The 21954-nt window shown below is 35.8% G+C and overlaps 1 protein-coding gene across 1 annotated transcript; it reads right to left on the reverse strand.

The window, feature by feature from the left end:
• Positions 1 to 953: 953 nt before the first annotated feature.
• On the reverse strand, positions 954 to 2828 carry LOC112796755 (serine carboxypeptidase-like 50). Its single transcript, XM_025839361.3, has one exon. It carries the CDS (start codon positions 2743 to 2745, stop codon positions 1426 to 1428), a length of 1320 nt encoding a protein of 439 aa, XP_025695146.1. The 5' UTR covers positions 2746 to 2828; the 3' UTR covers positions 954 to 1425.
• Between the last annotated feature and the right edge of the window lie 19126 nt (positions 2829 to 21954).

A 21954-nucleotide genomic window follows, 5' to 3' on the forward strand; every position in this document is an offset into this window, starting at 1 on the left:
ACTCGAGAAAATTAAAAATATAAATCACATTATTATTACAAAATTACTTTATTAACATAATTAGTGGTGCTTACTTGAACAATTAAATTTAGCTTCTAATGATATTAAAGTCAACTTATTTTATTGTCTTGTGCCTTCAAAGAATTCACAAGACTAATATAAAAATCTAACCATTAAAAAAAATTATTACAATAGATATACTCATTTTAACAAATATTCTTCGATTCAATATTATAAAAAATACACTGGCCACCTTGAATTACTACATGTTCAACTTCCATCTGGTAGAATGCCTAAATTGAGATATTTTCGAGTTATAGTATTCGTTAAACAAATAATCAATGAAACACTCATATGTACCTTCTCATTTTGAATACATTTATACATAAAAGAAATTATACATAAAAAAAAAGAAAAAGTTGAAATAGCAAGTTAAGAGTGATAAAAATGACGATTCTTATGAGTTTGTGTGGCCATCTATATATAGTAGATTAGAAGACCATAATTGTCTAACAAAATTAATTTGTATTTATTGTATTTAATTTAAATAAGTAAGAAATCATCTTATTTTAGTTCTTAATTCAGATGATTTAAATTTGACTTAATATATATGATTTGATTTGATTCAATTATTAGTTAAAAATATTTCAATTACTTATTTTATTGATAGATTTATTATTTTAATGACGAATAAATCAATCAAATTAATTAATTAATACACATAATAAATTTGATTTAATAAATTAAAAGAAATAAATTAAAAAATACTAACAGAACATTAAAAAAAATAAGAAAGAAAATACTATCAAATTAAATTGATATAAATTAATAATAAATTATGTGATATTTAAATATCTAATCAAATTAGTTAGTTAATATAATTAGTTCATCGTAATAACTTATATTTAATGAATTAAAAAACATAAATTGAAAAATACTCTCAGAAGCATGTGTTAAGTGCAGAAATTCAATTTTTATATAATAGAATAGATTAAAAAAATTAAAATAAAACTAAATGACAAATATAATAAAATACAAAGTCAATTATGTGGCACGTTTTCGTGGCAAATTTAAATTATGTTGAGAAAAAATAGTGACAGAGCCAAAATGCTAATAAAATTTATTGTTTTAATAAGTAGTTAGTTAATAATATTTAAAAATATAAAATAAAAATATTGTTAGATTGTCATAAAAAAAAGTTAAATTAATGACTAAAAATACTAAAAAAATAATAAATAATGTTTATTCTTGAACATTTTTCGTAGTAATAATACTTGACTACACAAAAGAAATCTAAAATACGGCGGGATATAATTAATTTAAATTAAAGGTTAACAAATTTTTTTAAGGGGTAACTTGAATTATTCATTTATCTATTTATGATTTTTCCTTTTCAATACAACAATTTTTAGCTACATGTTTTTGTTACACATTTTGATACAAACCCCTTTGCAAGACCCAATCTTGTATCATTGTCTGAGCATTAACAGGCTGGTCAGCAGCCATAAGATGGCCACCACCCAAGACAACAACATTGGTGAGTGACTTCCATTGTTGGACATAGCCAGCAAGCTCTCCATTCACCCTCCATATCTTCCTCTCTGCATTCACATACTCCTCAATCCCTTCCCATTTCATATTATTCACCCATGCCGCAGTTTGAACCGGACCAGCAACCAAATCAAGTTGACCTTGGTACAACAACACCCTAATAGTGTTGCTCTTCAACAACTCCTCCACCATAAACTTCACACTCTTCATTATATCTCCTAGCAATGCTTCCCCAACATTACTGCTGCTCGATTTAAACACTTGAGTTTCGTTCACGCCCAATGCCTTCTTCACTTCAGCTATATTCAAGAATTGAGTAACCCAATCTTGATAGTGATAAGGATGATCTTTCCGTGTGTAATCATACAAAGTAGCCAGCCCAGACATGTTTTGCAACTTCCCCTGGAGTCTTCGCCATGCAATCGTTGCTTCACTCCAATGCCGAATCTGTGCCAACCTAACTATTTCCAGTTGATCCTTCTCCAACTCACTTTTTTGCCTCGCATTGATCAGACCCTCATAATAAGCATTAGCAGGATGCGTGCGGGATTGGGTCACTGCCTCAATTATTCCATTCCCAATAGCCACACCAACAAGATTCACTCTTTTAGAAGCATGCAACCGTGCATTTCTTTTCAATATGTAATTTCCAGTTGTAGACGCATACTTTCCTCCATAACTTTGGCCAACAATATAAATAGGGCGGTGTTTGTAAACAGGATCAAGTTGAAGAAACCTTGTAAGAGCAACATAAAGGTGTTTGGCAATACCTTCTTGATTCGTTGGGATCTCTTGCGGTGATGAGGCTATACTGAATCCAGTGCCAATGGGGTTATCAAGAAAGAGAACGCCAAAGAACTTGTTCCAAGCACCAGGGTTGGGTTCAAACGTGATGGATTCTGTGATACGCCATGGTCCAACCGCATAGAGGCTGCCAATCATGGAGGAGCTTCCAGGGCCACCTTGGAGCCAAATGAGAAGCGGGGTTTTGGAGAGAGGCAAGGTCGAGTTCTGAGCTTCATAGAAAGTGTAGAAGAAGGCGGAAGAAGAGGTTTTGCTGATAGAAAGGTAACCTGATATTGTGGGGTGAGCTTCTTTTGGAAACTGTGTGTTTGATTTGGAAGAATTCGAAGAAGCTGATGCATGGGTTTGAATGCATAAGCAAAAGCAGATAATGAAGAAAAGATTATTCATGATGATGACAAAGTAAATTGGAACGTGGATCGAAGGTGATTGCTTGATTCCAACCTCGTAATATTTTGGGAGTATATATAAGCCCGGACTCGTTTGATTATTCGATAAAATATCAAGGGTACTTCTATGGTGGTACGGGATCGGGTGGCTAAGAGTGACTGAAATTTGAGTGGCCAATGATGTGATGACAGGTGGCAAGGGAAATCTGTGGATGGAGTAGCAGTGGATTAAGCTTAAGTGTGGTAAAGTTTGGAGAGTTTACTGCGTGGGTAATTTTGGACATTTTCAGGCCAAAAAATCGTTTCTGCAACGTGCATCATGAGCTGCGCGGACAAAACGGGATGAAATGAAAGTTGTTAGGTTTGAAAAAAAATTGGTGAAATGAATGAAGCTGTTTTTTGACAATAAAGGATAAACTAAGATAGTTACAAAAAAAAATACTATAAACTAAGATGGAGAGTGTCAACAAAAAATTGGAGACAAGGAGGGTTGATAGGGGAAAAAATGGCTTTTATTAGAACTGCACATACGAATCGAATCGGATCAAATTTAATATTTATACTTTTTGTGCTTGAATCTTATTCGATCCGATTCACACATTTGTGGATAGAATTAGATCGGAATTTGGATATATCCACAAAAATAAAATTATTTTTAATTTTAAAAGAATCAACAAAATAAAAAATAGAAATAATTATTAATAATTAATTAATATATTTTTAGCCTACACTTTTAAATATTGTTAGTTAACGATTGATCAAAATAATAATTTCTACTAATTTTTTAGTTTTTTTTTGAATAAAAATATTTAACAAACAATAAAAATTAAGTCAAAATAATTTAAAATTATCTTATTTAATATTTATTAATGATAAATAGAATAATATATTATATTAAATATCATAAATATAGATACAAAAAATTATAAATATTAAAGTAAATAAAATAATTTTATTTATTATTTTTTTTAATATTACCATATTTAAAAAATAGAAATGCCGCGTTGTGTTCTCAATGCAAGTTGCATTGCTGTGGATTATAAAATAAAGTAATATTAATTGAGAACGTTTAAACAACAAATCATGTTTAGATCCAAGTTGCATTGCTGTGGATTATAAAATAAAGTAATATTAATTGAGAATGCTTAAATAACAAATCATGTTTAGCAAATACACTTATTTTAGTTATATATATATATATATATACTAAAAATCAGTTACTCATATAAAATATATATTAAAATATAAAATATAAATTAAAAATTTATATTTATACAAAATGCATAATCATTATTGTTTTATTGATACTTTTGTGTATATATAATATTTTTTAATTTTATTAATATATGATCAATAATTACATATTTACATAAAAATTAAATACCTTAAAATAATATGTACTAGAAGTCTCTAGTACGGGTAGTGAGATAGATCAAAGACTTACGAGTCAAGATAGTTGCTGGGTCGTCTGGTTGAAGCGGCGAGGGTAGTACCTGCAAAGACACTTTAATGCCTAAGTCTGAACGAATCTGAGAGGTATAAATGAGTGGAATGAGTAACGTACCTGAGGGAACCTCTGGCTATATAGCTCGAGGTAGTTATCTTATCGATAAGATAAGAGTGATATTTGATTTTAAATGTTGGTTAGGAATTATAAGACCGGTTTGGACTTTGAAGGGGGTCCTGGCCCAGATAATTGTGTCGGAGGCAACTCTGAGTCCGGGACCTGGGAACGGGGTCCGTAACAGTTGCCCCTTGAGCGAGAGAGTGAGCGTGCTCGGTCTCATCGCTGAAGGAGCTTTTGGTTGCCGTTGCGTGGCTTTGACGTCAGGATTTTTGCTAGTAAAGAATTTTCTTAAAATAGTTGCGTTGTAGATATAGTTTCTAAACCAATAAAAATCCCTTCGTGCAAACGTTTTGGTTGTCACAAGTAACAAACCCCTTTAAAATTGATAACCGAGTATTTAAACCTCGGGTCGTCTTCTCAAGGAACTGTAGGGAAGTATGTTCTTATTATTGGTTTTGGAGATTGTAAATTGGGGTTGAGAATGAAGAATTAATATGGCAATTAATTTAAATGGCAATTAAAATAAATAAATACTGTAAAGCAAACCCTTTGGCAAGGTACAAGAAATTGGAAGTCCAGACTTAGTTATTCTTATCAATAATAATGAAAGTTGAATCTTAATTCCACTTAGTTAACCTTTGCTAAAGCAAAGGAAAGTCAAGGGACTAATTAGTTTGACCTTCGAATCCTATTTATTTCCTAAGAAAAGGTTGGGATTATTGAAGTTCAGTTCAATTAGCAAAGATAACAGTTATCAATTATGTTGAGCTAAGATAACTCCTGAGTTACTGATTTCTTAACCAAGACCAAAAGGAAAAGGAGTTAAATCTACTAGAATAAAAAATGTCTTCAGATTGGGAATAATCAATAACATAAATAAAAGAAAGCAATATTAACTGGAATACCTCAAATAACATTAATTCGAAAGAGTAATCTGTAACATAGAAGAATTCATAAACTGATTTGAAAAGCAAGTAATGAAAAAGAAATATTGAACCTGATAAGAAGATGAGATAAATTCCTAATTTCTAAAAATCCAAATCCTAAATCCTAAGAGAGAGGAGAGAGCCTCTCTCTCTCAAAACTAAATCATGGAAAGTAACTAAAAATTTGAGAGATTCCCTGAATGGATGCATTCCCACACTTCATAACCTCTGGTCTATGCCTTCTGGACTTGGATTTGGGCCAAAAAGGGCTTCAGAATCCGCTATGAGCGTTTTCTGCAATTTCTAGTGCGTGGCCTCTGTCACGCGTCCGCGTGCGTCACGCGGTCGCGTCAATTGGAGTCTTCCTTGTCGCGCGGTCGCGTCAGTCATGCGGCCGCGTCATAGGTGTTCTTCTTTAGGCGCGCGGTCGCGTCAGTCATGCGGCCGCGTCGCTGCTTCTTCGCTCTTGGCATGCGGCCGCGTCGTCCATGCGGTCGTGTCACTGCCAGTTTCTTCACAAACTCCGTTTTATGCTTTCCTTCCATTTTTGTATGTTTTCTTTTCCATCCTTTAAGTCATTTCTGCCTTAGAAGATCTGAAACTACTCAACACACTAATCATGGCATCGAATGGAAATAAAGGTAATTAAAATAATTAATTTTAAAGCATAGAAAACATGTTTTTCACATACATCACATAATAAGGAAGGGAAAGTAAAACCATCTAATTAATATGAATAAGTGGGTGAAGGATTGAATAAATCACTCAAACTAAGCACAAAATATATCACAAAATATGGGTTTATCAGGCTTGCAAGGAGCGTGTTGTCCCGGTTCCTTAGTCGAAGTCGGGGATTCGGGGAGCGCTTGACTATTTCGTGCGGGGCCAAGAGAGTGTCGCCTGGGTTCCTCAATCGAGAGCGCCTAGCCATTTCGTGGTTTGTTCGTTGGTTTTCCTGATGGGGGTTGACGTGCGGAAAATTGTCGATTAAGAATTTATAATGAACGAACGTTGCGAGTATAGTCCTTAACTAACAAAAATTCCGCGTATCAATTTAAAAAGGGTTGTCACGATTTTAAGATAAAATACTGGGAGTAGAAATCCCAGGTCGTCTCCCAACGAGTTGCTAAGAGAGTGCTATTTATTGATCAGGGTGTTTCTGAGAAACTTGGAGTTGGAAAGTGAAATTAAAGCAATGCAAATTAACAAGAGATTTTATTTAATTAAGATAAAAGCCTCGACTGGGAGTAGATTAATCGGAAGTTCTATCCTTGTTGGCTTTCCCAAGATTAATAATAATTGGTTGTTATTTTTACTTAGTTAACCCTTACTGAATAAGGGAAAGTCAAGTAGTTAAGCCAACTTCTATTCACAAGTCCTAATCCTCTCCCTTAGGAAGGACTAGCGTTAGTGCCTAGAGAGCCAGCCAACAACTTCCAATTACCAATTAATGCTCGAGTATTTCAACTCAAGGGTCTCCTATTAATCAACTCCCAAGTCAAGTTGGGAGTCTACTCCATTGACATGGATGTCAATCCCACATACATATTCAAGGGGTAGAAAGAAGACATAATAATCAAATTAATTGGAAGCAAGCAAACAAACAATGAAATTAAATGGAAAAGTGTTCTTTGCATTAATAAATTCCAAAATCAGAAATATTCATATGTAGTCCGTGAATAAGACAAATGTAAATTAAAAGAGTAAGGAAATAGGAAACAAACTATAATGATAAAGACTCTACGGAGGTAGTAACTCTCTTCAATTATCCAATCCAGAATGTAGAACTAAAAAGAAGAGTGTGACTATGAAGAACCCTGGAGGAAGTAGTGTTCTCTCCCAGATTCAAAAACAAAAAAAAACCTAAACCAAGAATGTGTGAATCTGTGTCGAGTCTCTGCTGTTTCCTGGCTCTAGTCTGTGGTTTTGGGCCAAAATATGGGTCCAAACTCAGCCCAAAATTGCCCCTAGCGATTTATGCAGTTGCAGAATATTACGTACGTCAAACGTACGCGCCAGGTGCGCATCCGCGTCGATGACCTTCTACGCCTGTCACGCATAGCCGCCAAGTGTGCGTCCGCATCGATATGGAGTGCGTCATGTTGCGCGCACGCGTAAGGCGTGCGTGCACGTCGGTCCACGCTGGTCAGCTCCTTGGTTTCTTGTGCCCCTTCCATTTTTGCAAGCTTCTTTTCCATCCTCCAAGCCATTCCTGCTCTATAAAGCCTGAAAAAACTTAATGCACAGATCACGGCATCGAATGGTAAAGAGGAGAATTAAAGATTGACGAACTAAAAGCTTAGGAAGCGAGTTTTCAATCATAAAGTGGAACTAGGAAGGTAAATGTAAAACATGCAAATTACATGCATGTGTATGGAGAATTGATAGAAATCACTCAATTTAGCACAAGAATAATCATAAAATAATGGTTTATCAGGGGTATTCACTGGTTTGCGGTTCCTTAGGTGCCATAATGACATTTAATGCCAAGGGAGAATTTTCTAATTTTTTCCTCCAACTTTTTGTATTTCATTTGAAATGTTGGGGTTTTGCTTGTAATCATGCCTTTTTACTTTATAACTCCCTCTACTTCTCTCATTTTCTCTTTTTGCGTATTTCCTTCTTGTTGCTTGCATTTTCGGCTGATTCCATTCGCGTGTTTGCCTTTCTATTTTTTGCGCTGTGTTTTCTTCTCTACTTACTTCAAACAATAAGGTATGTATTCCCCTCCATCTGCTTGCTTGCTTACTTTGTTTTTCTGTGTTTGCTTTGGATTGCTCTTTGTTTTTGCATTTTTCATTTTGGGTTCTTTTTTCGACTATAGTAATAAAGAATTAGGGGTGTGTGCCACTACTTTTGGCATGGTCCTGTGATGAGTAAGAAGGGAAGAGGTTGTTTTTTGGACTTCTTTTTGGATGCATTTTTGTTACAATAAAAAAAGTAGGCTTAATATATTATAGTTATATATAAAAAGTTATGTATAAAATAACATATGTTTGTGCTTAACTTTAGAAAAATGTTAGAGACCAATACTTTAGATCGATATTTTTTTATAATATTAAAAATTTATAATGAAATTAATATTTAGTGTTTTAAGTGTGAGCCAAATATTAAAAAAATAATAAATTTTATTAATCATTCAATATTATTCTTTATAATTAGAACACATATAAAATAGTTAATTCCACCCTTTATATAACAATAAATTCATATACTTATTTGTTTTTTTAAATTTAATTAAAATATACTCTAGAAGTTACTAATTAAAAAATTATTAAAAAATAAAAATAAAATATTAACTATTATTAAAAGAATTAACCATTCTAAATTTTATATTAAATTTTTATATTTAAATTAAACATTAATATAACAAGAGATTAACCACTCAAGTCATTTATATGCTAATTAAATTAATTCTCTTTATTTGTGAACCTTTAATATAATAGTATATGTTTGCTGTTGCAACTTGCAACAATAATAAGGTACAGAAATTCACTTTCATATTGGTCTATGTTGTCTTGAATTTTGTTAAAGCTTTCAATTTTATTCGAAGCTTGAAATAATTTGATCTTTCATATAAATTTTATCAGAGTTTTTATAATTCCAGGTGCATCTAATATATAAGTAGAAATTAATGTAATTTTTAATATCTATGTGAAATATGCTATTTGTTTTCATCTCTAAGTGAAAGTGATTGTCTTATCGCATATTCAATTTCAAATGCAAAAATATTACATTACATCTTTATACAAAATTGAATGTTTAATATTTAAAAAATATTAAATAATCCTCATGACTTAACTATAATATTTTTCGTTCACATTTACAAACAAATAAATCATACCAATAAATGTCAAATATATATGAGTAATAATTATAATGTATTAAAATAAAATTCTAAATATTTAAACTGTAAAAATTCTCACATTAAATACATAAATAATCAATTCTAATAAGGTGGTATAATAAATTAATATGTCTTAAATAATACCATATTAATAAATTATAAATAATACTACATTAATCAATTTATGAGTATAATGTAGTTTATCTGATTTATAACTAGAATTGACAATTTATTAATATACATTTCACTTGGTTTAATAGAAATACAAACTTTAGCAATAAGCTATATTCCTTCCAAATTTAACGACATACTTCAATAATTTATATAACTTTTTAAGTATTAATACTTTTTCTAGAGCATCTTACATAAGTAACTATAGAGATAAAAAAATAAATATTTATAAAAAAATAACAAAAGTCCATCACAAAATTATTTAAATATTTTAAGCAAAGTGGTTACAAGACAAATACTACTACTACCCATGTCTATGTGCGGGGCTTCTGCTAGTTTTATTTTAAATGTTGGTTTGAAATTGTAAGACCGATTTGGCCTGTGAAGGCGATCCTAGCTCAGGTAATTAGGTCGGAGGCAACTCTGAGTCGGGGACTCAGAAACGGGGTCCGTAACAATTGCCCCTTGAGTGAGAGAATGAGCATGCTCGGTCTCATCGCTGAAAGAGCTTTTGGTAGCCATTGCGTGGCTTGGCAAGGAGTGTGTCGTCCAGGTTCCTTGGTTGAAGTCGGGGATTCGGGGAGTGCCTGACCATTTCATGCTGGGCCAAGAGCGTGTCTGCCGGGTTCCTCAGTCGAGAGCGCCTAGCCGTTTCTTGGTTTGTTCATTGGTTTCCTGAAGAGGGTTTTCACTGGTTTGGGGTTCCTTAGGTGGCATAATGACATTTAATGCCAAGGGAGAATTTTCCAATTTTGCCCTTTAACTTTTCGTATTTCATTTGAAATGTTGGTGTTTTTCTTGTAATCATGCCTTTTTGCTTTATAACTCCCTCTATTTCTCCCATTTTCTCTTATTGTGTACTTCCTTCTTGTTGCTTGCCTTTTTGACTGGTTCCATTCGCGTGTTTGCCTTTCTGCGTTTCATATTGTGTTTCCTTCTCTGCTTACTTCAAACAATAAGGTATGTATTCCCCTCCATCTGTTTGCTTGCCTATTTTGTTTTTCTGTGTTTGGTTTGGATTGCTCTCTGCTTTTGCATTTCTCCATTTTGGATTTTTTTCGAGTGCTAGTGGTAGAGAATTATGGGGTGTGTGCCACTACTTTTAGCACGGTCCTATGATGAGTAGGAAGGGAAGAGGTTTTCTTTTGGGCTTCCTTTTGGGAGCACTTTAGTTTATTATTTTCTTCTCGTTTGGTCTGTGGGACTGACGGTGGTGCCCTCCCTCTTCTTTTTTAGGTATGGTGCAGCAGAGAAGTGAGGGTCCTAGGGCTTCCATCGTCCCAGCCAGCGGCATTCCGAACACGTATTATTGCTTACCTCTGATGTGTGGGGACGCCGTTGTGAGTGACGGAGGCGGACCTCCACAGGCTCTTGATGCACCACTATTTTGTAGTACAATTTGTGCTTAAATTAGGTGGATTTTATTCACTTTTTCCACATTTATTCAAGGAAATAGCATGGTTTCATAATCTTTTCCTAAATTATACTTATGTGTAAAAACATGCTTTTTAGGCCTTTAAATTGTTAATTTTGACTCACCTTTGATTCAACTAGATGCCTTGATGTGTTTGTTAGTGATTTCTGGATGAAAAGGCTAGGAATGGATCAAAGGAGTGAAGAGAAAAGCATGCAAAGTGGAGAAATCATGAAAAAACCAAGGATTTAGGATGCATTTGTCGACACTCACGTGTAGTAGACGTACACGCGTGGAAAGTGAAGTCACATGGCAACGCGTATGCGTGGATAGAAAATTGTCAAGCGACGTGTGCGCGTGACTCACGCGTATGCATCGGTGCTCGTACGTGACCCACTTAAAGTGAATCCACTGGGGATGATTTCTGGGCTTCCCAAGCCCAAATCCAACTCACTTCTGATGCTATTAAACCCAAGGATTGATGGGGAATGGGACATCTATGCATCTAGTTAGTGATAGTTTAGTTTTGAATCATGTTTTAGTTAGTTTCTAGAGAGAGATCCTCTCTCTGCTCTCTAGAATTAGGATTAGGATTAGGTTTAATTCTTTTCTTAGATCTAGGTTTAATTCATGCTTTGATCTATTTTTTTCTCTTCAATTCCTTGTTCTTCTACCTTTCCTTTCTCTTGTTTAGCATTTAATTCTTGTAATTCTTTACTTTGTTGTTGATAGACTCTTGTTCATTTTATTCTCTTTTAATGCAATTTGAGGTAATTCATGTTAATTGTGCCTTCTTTGATTGTTGTTGTTAATTCCTTGCAATTAGTAGTTGTTAGATTTCATTCTTGTTGTCATTTTATTATGCTTTCCCTTTATGCCTCCCAAGTGTTTGATTAAATGCTTGAAAGGATGCTAGAGTAGAATTTTCTCCTCTTGGCTTAGGTTGAGTAATTGGTGACACTTGAGTTATCAAACTCGTTTGTTGATTGAAAATTAGAAGTTGCTAATTGATTTGAATTCCACTAAAGCTAGTCTTTTCTTAGGAGTTGACTAGGACTTAAGGAATCAAATTGATTTATCCACTTAACTTTTCCTTCATAGTTAGGGGTTGACTAAGTGGGAGCAACGGACAATTCTCATCGCAATTGATGATGATAATGAGGATAGAATTTGTAGTTCTCATTCCTTGTCAAGAGCCTTCTTAGCTATTAGTTTTATTCTTGCAATTTACCTTTCTTGCCCTTTATCCAAAACCCCAAAATATACATCTCATAACCAATAATAAGAACACTTTCTTGCAATTCCTTTGAGAGATGACCCGAGGTTTGAATACTTCGGTTATTATTTTTAGGGGTTTGTACTTGTAACAAACAAATTTTTGTATGAAAGAATTATTTGTTGGTTTAGAAACCATACTTGCAACGAGAATTTATTTGTGAAATTCTTTACCATAAAAAATCTCTTCATCCAAATGGCGCCGTTGTTGGAGAACTTTGCAAATGTGCGCTTGTTGTTGGTTATATATGTGAATATTGTGAATATTGCTAGTTTTAGGAATTGATTTCCTTGTTCCTTATTAGTTCTTGTTTTTATTTTCTATCTTCACTATGAATTCTCATCCCTTTGGCTATAAGTTTGGTTACAATTATGTTGTAGGAAATGATAATTTCAATGACAACATGTATCAAGGATGGAACCATCAAAGATGGGAGGAGCCTCAAGGACTTGATCACTCTTCGCAACAACAACCTCCAGTTTCTTATAGGTATAATTTCCATCCTAATGCATGTCAATTCAATGGCTATGGTGAACTTCATTGTGACTATCAACAACCACCATCATATGCCTATAGGCCCCATTCTCAACATAGCCCTCAACCATACTCACAAGCTCATTTTCACCAAATACCTACCTATGATCTATATCCATCATATGACCAATCACCCCTACCTCACCCTCGTGACCATTATGAGCGAAAACCTTTAGAACCACCACAATCCCACCATGATTACTATCAAGAACCACCTCAATACACCTCACCGCCATATTTTCATCAAGAAGAACCACCTTCCTATTGTGAATCCTTTCTCCAAGTTAATGAACCTTCCCAAGCCCCAATAGATCATTCTCTCACCTTGCTACTTCAAGGGCAAGCGGACATACAAAGGAATGCACTAGAGTTTGTAACTAACTTGACCAAGGTAGTGCATACTTTAGCCTCCCAATGCTTGAGCACTCAAGGTACTTTCGTGGCTACATGTGAAGGATCAAATGAAGAGCAAAGCATGAAGGAGAGATTGGAAAATCCGGTGGAGAAGGAGGGGTTGGATTTTGTATTGGAATAATTGGAGGAAGCCATAATTGTAGAAGAAGAGGACGAAATGGTTGAAGACTTAGGAGATGTGGAACCACCATGGGAAACTCAAGAACCTACTTCCAAAAAGCTTAATATTGATGTTGAAGAGAGTGTACAACCTCCAAAGCATATCATAGTTGGAGACTTTAAGGAGGTCGATCAAGAGGAAGATGCCATCATTGATGAATTCTTGTCCAAAATGGAATCCTCTCCCATGGATTGTGAAGTTGAAGCTATTGAAGGAAACTCCTCATCAATTGATATCGGTGACCTTGTTGAACACTCTTCCGATGAATGTGAAGTTGACGTTGAAGTAGATTTCACACAACCTCCAAATTTTAACTTGATTGATAAGGAGGAGGAATTGGAAGAAGTTGGCAAGCAAGGAGAAGTTGAAGAAAGTTGTCAAGAGGTGGAAATAACTAAGAAAGAGCATAAGGGAATAATACTTGAAAAACCATTGAAGATACTGATGAGCGGATATTTTATACGCTTTTTGGGGGGTAATTTCATGTAGATTTTAGCATGTTTTAATTAGTTTTTAATAGAGTTTTATTATTTTTTAAGCAAAAATCATATTTCTGGATTTTACTATGAGTTTGTGTATTTTTCTGTGATTTCAGGTATTTTTTGGCTGAAATTGAGGGAGCTGAGCAAAAATCTGATTTAGGCTGAAAAAGGACTGCTGATGTTGTTGGATTCTTACCTCCCTGCACTCGGAATGAATTTTTTGGAGCTACAGGAGTCCAATTGGCGCTCTCTCAATTGGGTTGGAAAGTAGACATCCAGAGCTTTCCAGCAATATATAATAGTTCATACTTTGTGCGAAGATAGATGACGTAAACTGGTGTTCAACGCCAGTTCCATGTTGCAGTTTGGCGTTCAGCGCCAGAAACAGGTTACAAGTTGGAGTTCAACGCCAGAAACAGGTTACAACCTGGCGTTCAACTCCAGAAATAGTCTAGGCACGTGAGAAGCTTAAGTCTCAGCCCTAGCACACACCAAGTGGGCCCCAGAAGTGGATTTCTGCACCAATTATCTTAGTTTACTCATTTTCTATAAACCTAGGTTACTAGTTTAGTATTTAAACAACTTTTAGAGACTTATTTTGTATCTCATGACATTTTTAGATCTGAATTTTATACTCTTTGCGGCATGAGTCTCTAAACTCCATTGTTGGGGGTGAGGAGCTCTGCAGTGTCTCGATGAATTAATGTAATTATTTCTGATTTTCCATTCAAACATGCGTGTTCCTATCTAAGATGTTCATTCACGCTTAACTATGGAGAAGGTGGTGATCCATGACACTCATCACCTTCCTCAATCCATGAATGTGTGCCTGACAACCACCTCCATTCTACATCAGATTGAATAAGTATCTCTTAGATTCCTTAATCAGACTCTTCGTGGTATAAGCTAGGATTGACGGCGGCATTCATGAGAATCCGGAAAGTCTAAACATTGTCTGTGGTATTCCAAGTAGGATTCAAGGATTGAATGACTGTGACAAGCTTCAAACTTGCGAGTGTTGGGCGTGATGACAAACGCAAAAGAATCAATGGATTCTATTCCGACATGATCGAGAACCAACAGCTGATTAGCCGTGCTGTGACAGAGTATTTGGACCATTTTCACTGAGAGGATGGGAAGTAGCCATTGACAATGGTGACACCCTACATAGAGCTTGCCATAGAAGGAACTTTGCACTTTTGCATGTAAGAAAGTATTATGTTGCAGGAATTCAGAGGACAAAGCATCTCCAAAACTCCAACATATTCTCCATTATTAAGTAACAATTATTTATTTTATGCTCTTTTATTTTTCGTAATTCAAATTGATAATCATAATTGATATCCTGACTAAGAATAATAAAATAATCATAGCTTGCTTCAAACCAACAATCTCCGTGGGATCGACCCTTACTCACGTAAGGTATTACTTAGACGACCCAGTGCACTTGCTGGTTAGTTGTGCGGATTGCAAAAGTGTGATTGCAATTTCATGCACCATGTTTTTGGCACAGTTGCCGGGGATTGTTCGAGTTTGAACAACTAAAGGTTTATTTTATTGCTTAGATTAGGAATAATTTATTTTTGTTGCTATAGAGTCATTAAATTCTGAGTCCTTTATTTTCTTTTCAAAAATTTTTCAAAAATATTATTTTTCTTTATCAATTTTTAATTTTTTTCGTGATTTTAGTGTGTTGTTCTATGTTTGGTGTCAATTGCATATTTTATATTTTTCTTTTAAATTTTCGAAGTTGTGTTCTTTGATCTTCAAGTTGTTCTTGTTTATTTTTCTTGTTCTGTGTCTTTTCTTGTTTTTCTTGTTCTTTTCCAAAGCATTAGTCTTCCAATATATATATATATATATATATATATACCTCTTCAAAACAAGTGTTACCTTTACTGTCCAATTGGCTAGAGCGTTGGTTCATGTTCTTGATGATTGGACACCGGTTCTTTTAAAAATCTTTTTCAAAAATAATTTTTCTTGATTTAATCTTGTGCCAAACTTTAAGTTTGGTGTTCTTTTGTTAATCTTTTTAAAATTTTCGAAAATTTTATTGAGGTTTTCTAAAAAATTTTAAGTTTGGTATTCTTTCTTTTGTTCTTGTTGTTCTTGTGAATCTTCAAAGTGTTCTTGAGTCTTCTTTGTGTTTTGATCTTAAAATTTTTAAGTTTGGTGTTCCTTGGTGTTTTCCCTCCAAAATTTTTGAAAACAAGGATCATTAGATCTAAAAATTTTAAGTCTTGTGTCTTTTGTGTGTTTTTCTCTTTCATCTTAAAATTCAAAATTCAAAAAAAAAAATCTTTTCTAACTATTTTTTAGCAATTATTTCGAATTTTTTTAGAAAAATTCATATTTCATTTTCAAAAATTTTCAAATCTTATCCTTTTAAGTTTAAAAAAAAATATTATATCTTTTTCGAAAATATCCTAACCATTTTCTCTCTCCTCACTTTTTTGAAAATCTTCATAAAATATTTTCAATTTTTTTAATTTTTTAATTTTAATTTTCTTATTTTATCTTATTTTTATTTCGGTTTTTATTTTATTTTATTTTATTTCAAAAATCATTTTTTTATTTAGTTATAAAATAAATAAAATAAATCCACGTCATCTCCCTTTCTCCATCATGGACCTAAGTGGACATGAACAGTCTAGAAGGACTTTGGGGTCATATGCTAACCCCACTACTACTTCATCTGGGAGTAGTATATGTATACCCTCCATTGGAGTTAGTAGTTTTGAGTTGAATCCTCAGCTCATTATCATGGTGTAGCAAAGTTGTCAGTATTTCGGTCTTCCACAGGAAAAACCTACAGAGTTTCTGACACAATTTTTACAAATTGCTGACACAGTACATGATAAGGAAGTAGATCAGGATGTCTACAGATTATTACTGTTTTCCTTTGCTGTAAAAGATCAAGCTAAGAGGTGGTTAAATAACCAACCTAAGGACAGCATAAAGACATGGAAACATCTGTCAAAAAAATTCCTGAATCACTATTTTCCTCCAAAACGGATGACACAGCTAAGGCTGAGCATCTAAGGCTTCAAACAAGGAGATGATGAATCTCTTTATGATTCTTGGGAGAGATACAGAGAGATATTAAGAAAATGCCCCCTCTGAAATGTTTTCAGAGTGGGTGCAGTTAGACATCTTCTACTATGGGCTTACAGAAAGAGCTCAGATTTCTCTAGACCACTCAGCTAGTGGATCTATACACATGAGAAAGACAATAGAAGAAGCTCAAGAGCTTATTGATACAGTTGCCAGAAATCAGCATCTGTACCTAAACAGTGAATCTTCCATCAACGAAGAGGCTAAAACAGTAACTGTTGAACTCAATCCTGCAGATCAAGCTACTGAATTTAATCAGCAATTAGACTTTCTAACAAAACAGTTAGCCAAATTCAAGGAGATATTACAAGAAAAAAGAATGGCTAATATGAATATGAAAATACAGTTGAAGCAAACAGAACAGCAGTTATCAAAACAAATAACAGAAGAGTGCCAAGCAGTGAAATCAAGAAGTGAAAAAACATTAAATACCTCACTACAAGGTAGCAGGAAGCCAAGAAATGAGCAAACTACCCAAAATCCATCTGAGGACAGTAAGAGCCCATAGAGGAATAATTCTTGCGCTCAAATGCCAGAAAATGGGTGGAAAGCTGGTGCTGAACGCCCAAACCATGCTCAGTCCTGGCGTTCAATGCCAGAAATAAGCAAGGAATTGGCGTTGAAAGCCCAAAGGAAGCACAGTTCTGGCGTTCAGACGCCAGAAACAAGTAAGGAGTTGGCGTCTAACGCCACTCCAGCTTCCACCCCTGGCATTCAAATGCCAGTGGGGGATCAGACACATACTAGTGCTGATAATAACCCTTCTAAAAAGGCTTCCCAACCCACATCTGTAGGCAATAAACCTGCAGCAACTAAGGTTGAGGAATACAAAGCCAAAATGCCTTATCCTCAGAAACTCTACCAAGCGGAACATGATAAGCAATTTGCCCGCTTTGCAGACTATCTCAGGACTCTTGAAATAAAGATTCCGTTTGCAGAGGCACTTGAGCAAATACCCTCTTATGCTAAGTTCATGAAAGAGATCTTAAGTCATAAGAAGGATTGGAAGGAAACTGAAAAAGTTTACCTCACTGAAGAATGCAGTGCAGTCATTCTGAAAAGCTTACCTGAGAAGCTCAAAGATCCTGGAAGCTTTATGATACCATGCACATTAGAGGATACTTGTACCAAGCAAGCTCTATGTGATCTTGGGGCAAGTATCAACCTAATACCTGCATCTACTATCAAAAAGCTTGGTTTGACTGAAGAAGTCAAACCAACCCGGATATGTCTCCAACTTGCTGATGGCTCCATTAAATACCCATCAGGCGTGATTGAAGACATGATTATCAAGGTTGGGCCATTTGCCTTTCCTACTGACTTTGTGGTGCTGGAAATAGAGGAGCACAAGAGTGCAACTCTCATTCTAGGAAGACTTTTCCTAGCAACTGGCCGAACCCTTATTGATGTTCAAAAAGGGGAAGTAACCCTGAGAGTCAATGAGGATGAGTTCAAGTTGAATGTTGTCAAAGCCATGCAGCATCCAGACACCCAAAATGACTGCATGAGCATTGATATTATTGACTCTCTGGTAAAAGAAGTCAATATGGCTGAGAGTCTCGAATCAGAGCTAGAGGATATCTTTAAAGATGTTTAGCCTGATCTGGAGGAACCAGAGAGAATAATAGAACCTCTGAAAATCCCACGGGAAGAGGAGAAACCTCCCAAACCCGAGCTCAAACCATTATCACCATCCCTGAAATATGTATTTCTGGGAGAAGGTGATACCTTTCCTGTAATCATAAGCTCTACCTTAGAGCCACAGGAAGAGGAAGCACTAATTCAAGTGCTAAGGACACACAAGATAGCTCTTGGGTGGTCCATCAGTGATCTTAAGGGCATTAGCCCAGCCAGATGCATGCACAAGATCCTATTGGAGGGTGATGCTAAGCCAGTGGTTCAAACACAAAGGCGGCTGAATCCAGCCATAAAGGAGGTGGTGCAGAAAGAGGTCACTAAATTACTAGAGGCTGGGATTATCTATCCTATTTCTGATAGCCCCTGGGTAAGCCCTGTCCAAGTAGTCCCTAAGAAAGGAGGCACGACAATGGTCCATAATGAAAAGAATGAACTGGTTCCTACAAGAATAGTTACTGGGTGGCGTATGTGTATTGATTACAGAAGACTCAATACAGCCACTAGAAAGGATCATTTTCCTTTACCATTCATAGACCAGATGCTAGAAAGACTGGCAGGTCATGAATACTACTGCTTCCTGGATGGATATTTAGGTTATAATCAAATTGCAGTAGATCCCCAGGATCAAGAGAAAATAACATTCACATGTCCATCCGGAGTATTTGCATACAGAAGGATGCCATTTGGTCTGTGCAATGCACCTGCAACCTTTCAAAGGTGCATGCTCTCTATTTTCTCTGATATGGTGGAAATATTTCTGGAAGTCTTCATGGATGACTTTTCAGTATTTGGAGACTCATTCAGCTCCTTTCTTGACCATCTAGCACTTGTTCTAAAGAGGTGCCAAGAGACTAACTTAGTTTTAAACTGGGAGAAATGTCACTTTATGGTAACTGAAGGAATTGTCCTTGGGCACAAAATTTTGAACAAGGGAATAGAGGTGAATCAAGTTAAGGTAGAGGTAATTGAAAAATTACCACCACCAGCCAATGTTAAGGCAATCAGAAGCTTTCTGGGGCATGCAGGATTCTATATAAGGTTTAGAAAGGATTTTTCAAAAATGGCCAAACCTCTAAGTAATCTGCTAGCTACTGACACGCTATTTATCTTTGATCAAGAGTGTCTGCAGGCATTTGAGACTCTGAAAGCTAAGCTGGTCACAGCACCAGTCATCTCTGCACCAGACTGGACATTACCATTTGAATTAATGTGTGATGCCAGTGACCATGCCATTGGTGCAGTGTTGGGACAAAGGCATGACAAGCTTCTGCATGTCATTTATTATGCCAGTCGTGTTCTAAACGACGCACAGAAGAACTACACAACCACAGAAAAAGAGCTACTTGCAATGGTATACGCCATTGACAAGTTCAGATCCTATTTAGTGGGATCAAAAGTGATTGTGTACACTGACCATGCTGCTCTTAAATATCTACTCACAAAGCAGGATTCAAAACCCAGACTCATAAGATGGGTGTTACTTCTACAAGAGTTTGATATAGAAATAAGAGACAGAAAAGGGACAGAGAATCAAGTAGCGGATCACCTATCCTAAATAGAACCAGTAGAAGGGGCGTTCCTCCCTCTTACTGAGATTTTTGAAAACTTTCTGGATGAGCAACTCTTTGCCATCCAGGAAGTGCCATGGTTTGCAGACATTACAAACTTCAAGACAGTGAGATTCATACCAAAAGAGTACAGTAGGCAGCAATAAAAAAAGTTGATCACGGATGCAAAGTACTATATTTGGGATGAACCATATTTCTTCAAGAGATGTGCAAACGGAGTAATCCGTAGATGTGTGCCTAAAGAAGAAGCACAGAAGATCCTCTGGCATTGCCATGGATCACAGTATGGAGGACATTTTGGAAGTGAGCGAACAACCACAAGAGTCCTCCAATGCGGCTTCTAGTGGCCTACTCTCTATAAAGACTCCCGAGTGTTTGTACTTAACTGTGACAGTTGCCAAAGATCTGGCAATCTGCCTCACAGTTATGCCATGCCTCAACAAGGGATCTTGGAGATTGAGTTGTTTGATGTATGGGGTATTGACTTCATGGGGCCTTTCCCACCATCATACTCAAACACTTATATTCTGGTGGCAGTGGATTATGTATCCAAATGGGTAGAAGCTATTGCAACACCCACTAATGACACTAAGACAGTGTTAAAATTCCTCTAGAAACACATCTTCAGTAGATTTGGTACCCCTAGAGTATTAATCAGTGATGGGGGCACTCATTTCTGCAATAAACAGCTTTACTCTGCTTTGGTTCGTTATGGAATTAGCCATAGGGTGGCCACTCCATATCATCCACAGACAAATGGGTAAGCTGAAGTCTCAAATAGAGAACTTAAAAGAATCTTGGAACGGACTGTGATTAACCGTAGAAGGGATTGGGCAAGAAACTTGGATGATGCTCTGTGGGCATACAGAACAGCATTCAAGACCCCTATAGGGACCTCTCCATACCAGCTTGTGTATGGAAAGGCATGTCACTTGCCAGTGGAACTGGAACATAAGGACTACTGGGCAACCAGATTCCTGAACCTTGATGCCAAGTTAGCTGGAGAAAAACGATTGCTCCAGTTAAATGTGCTAGAGGAATTTAGACTCAATGCTTTCGAGAATGCAAAAATTTACAAAGAGAAAGCAAATAGATGGCATGATAAGAAACTGTCATCCAGAGTCTTTGAGCCAGGGCAGAAAGTTCTGCTATTTAATTCTGGGCTCAGATTATTCCCCGGGAAATTGAAATCCCGGTGGAGAGGACCATATGTGATTACAAGTGTGTCACCATATAGATACATAGAGCTTTAGGATAATGATTCTAACAAAAAGTTCATTGTTAATGGACAGAGAGTTAAACATTATCTTGAAAGAATTTTTGAGCAAGAATGCTCAAAACTGAGGCTTGATTAAAACTCATTAATAGTCCAGCTAAAGACAATAAAGAAGCGCTTGCTGGGAGGCAACCCAGCCATTTACAAAGTTTATTTGTTAATTAATTGATTTTTACAGGTATATGTCAAGTATCTTTAAGGTAAAATAGCAATTGCTTAGGTTCACAGAGTTACAGAAGGATTCGCAGGATAAAACAGCAAAAAAGAAGCTCACTGGTGCGAAAAAGCCAGTAAAAGCTGTTTTGGGCGTTGAACGCCCAAAAGAAGCATCCACTGGGTGTTCAACGCCAGTAAGGATAGCCATCTGGGGGTTAAACGCCAGAAAGAAGCATCTTCTGGGTGTTGAACGCCAGAAAGAAGCACCTTCTGGGCGTTTAACGCCAAATTTACAGCGTCCTGAGCGTTCAGAAAAACGCCCAGTGACAAAAGACTTCCTGGCGTTCAACGCCAGAAAGAAGCAACAGCTGGGCGTTGAACGCCCAGGAGAAGCAGCGTTTGGGCGTTAAACGCCCAAAACATGCAGCGTTTGGGCGTTTAACGCCAGGATGGTGGGGAGGAGGTAAATTCGTTTTTACTTCACAATCTTTTAAATTTTTTACGTTTCAAATCATGATTTCTTGCATAAACATGTTACAAACTCTCATCCTTCAATTCCAAAAATTTTAATCCTAATTTCTAAAATCCCTTTTTCAAAAATATCAAATGTATCTTAATCCATAAACACAAATCTTTTTCCAATCCAATCCAACTCTTTTTCAAA

Source organism: Arachis hypogaea, chromosome 4, assembly GCF_003086295.3.
Source record: "Arachis hypogaea cultivar Tifrunner chromosome 4, arahy.Tifrunner.gnm2.J5K5, whole genome shotgun sequence".
Classification (NCBI taxonomy): Eukaryota; Viridiplantae; Streptophyta; class Magnoliopsida; order Fabales; family Fabaceae; genus Arachis; species Arachis hypogaea.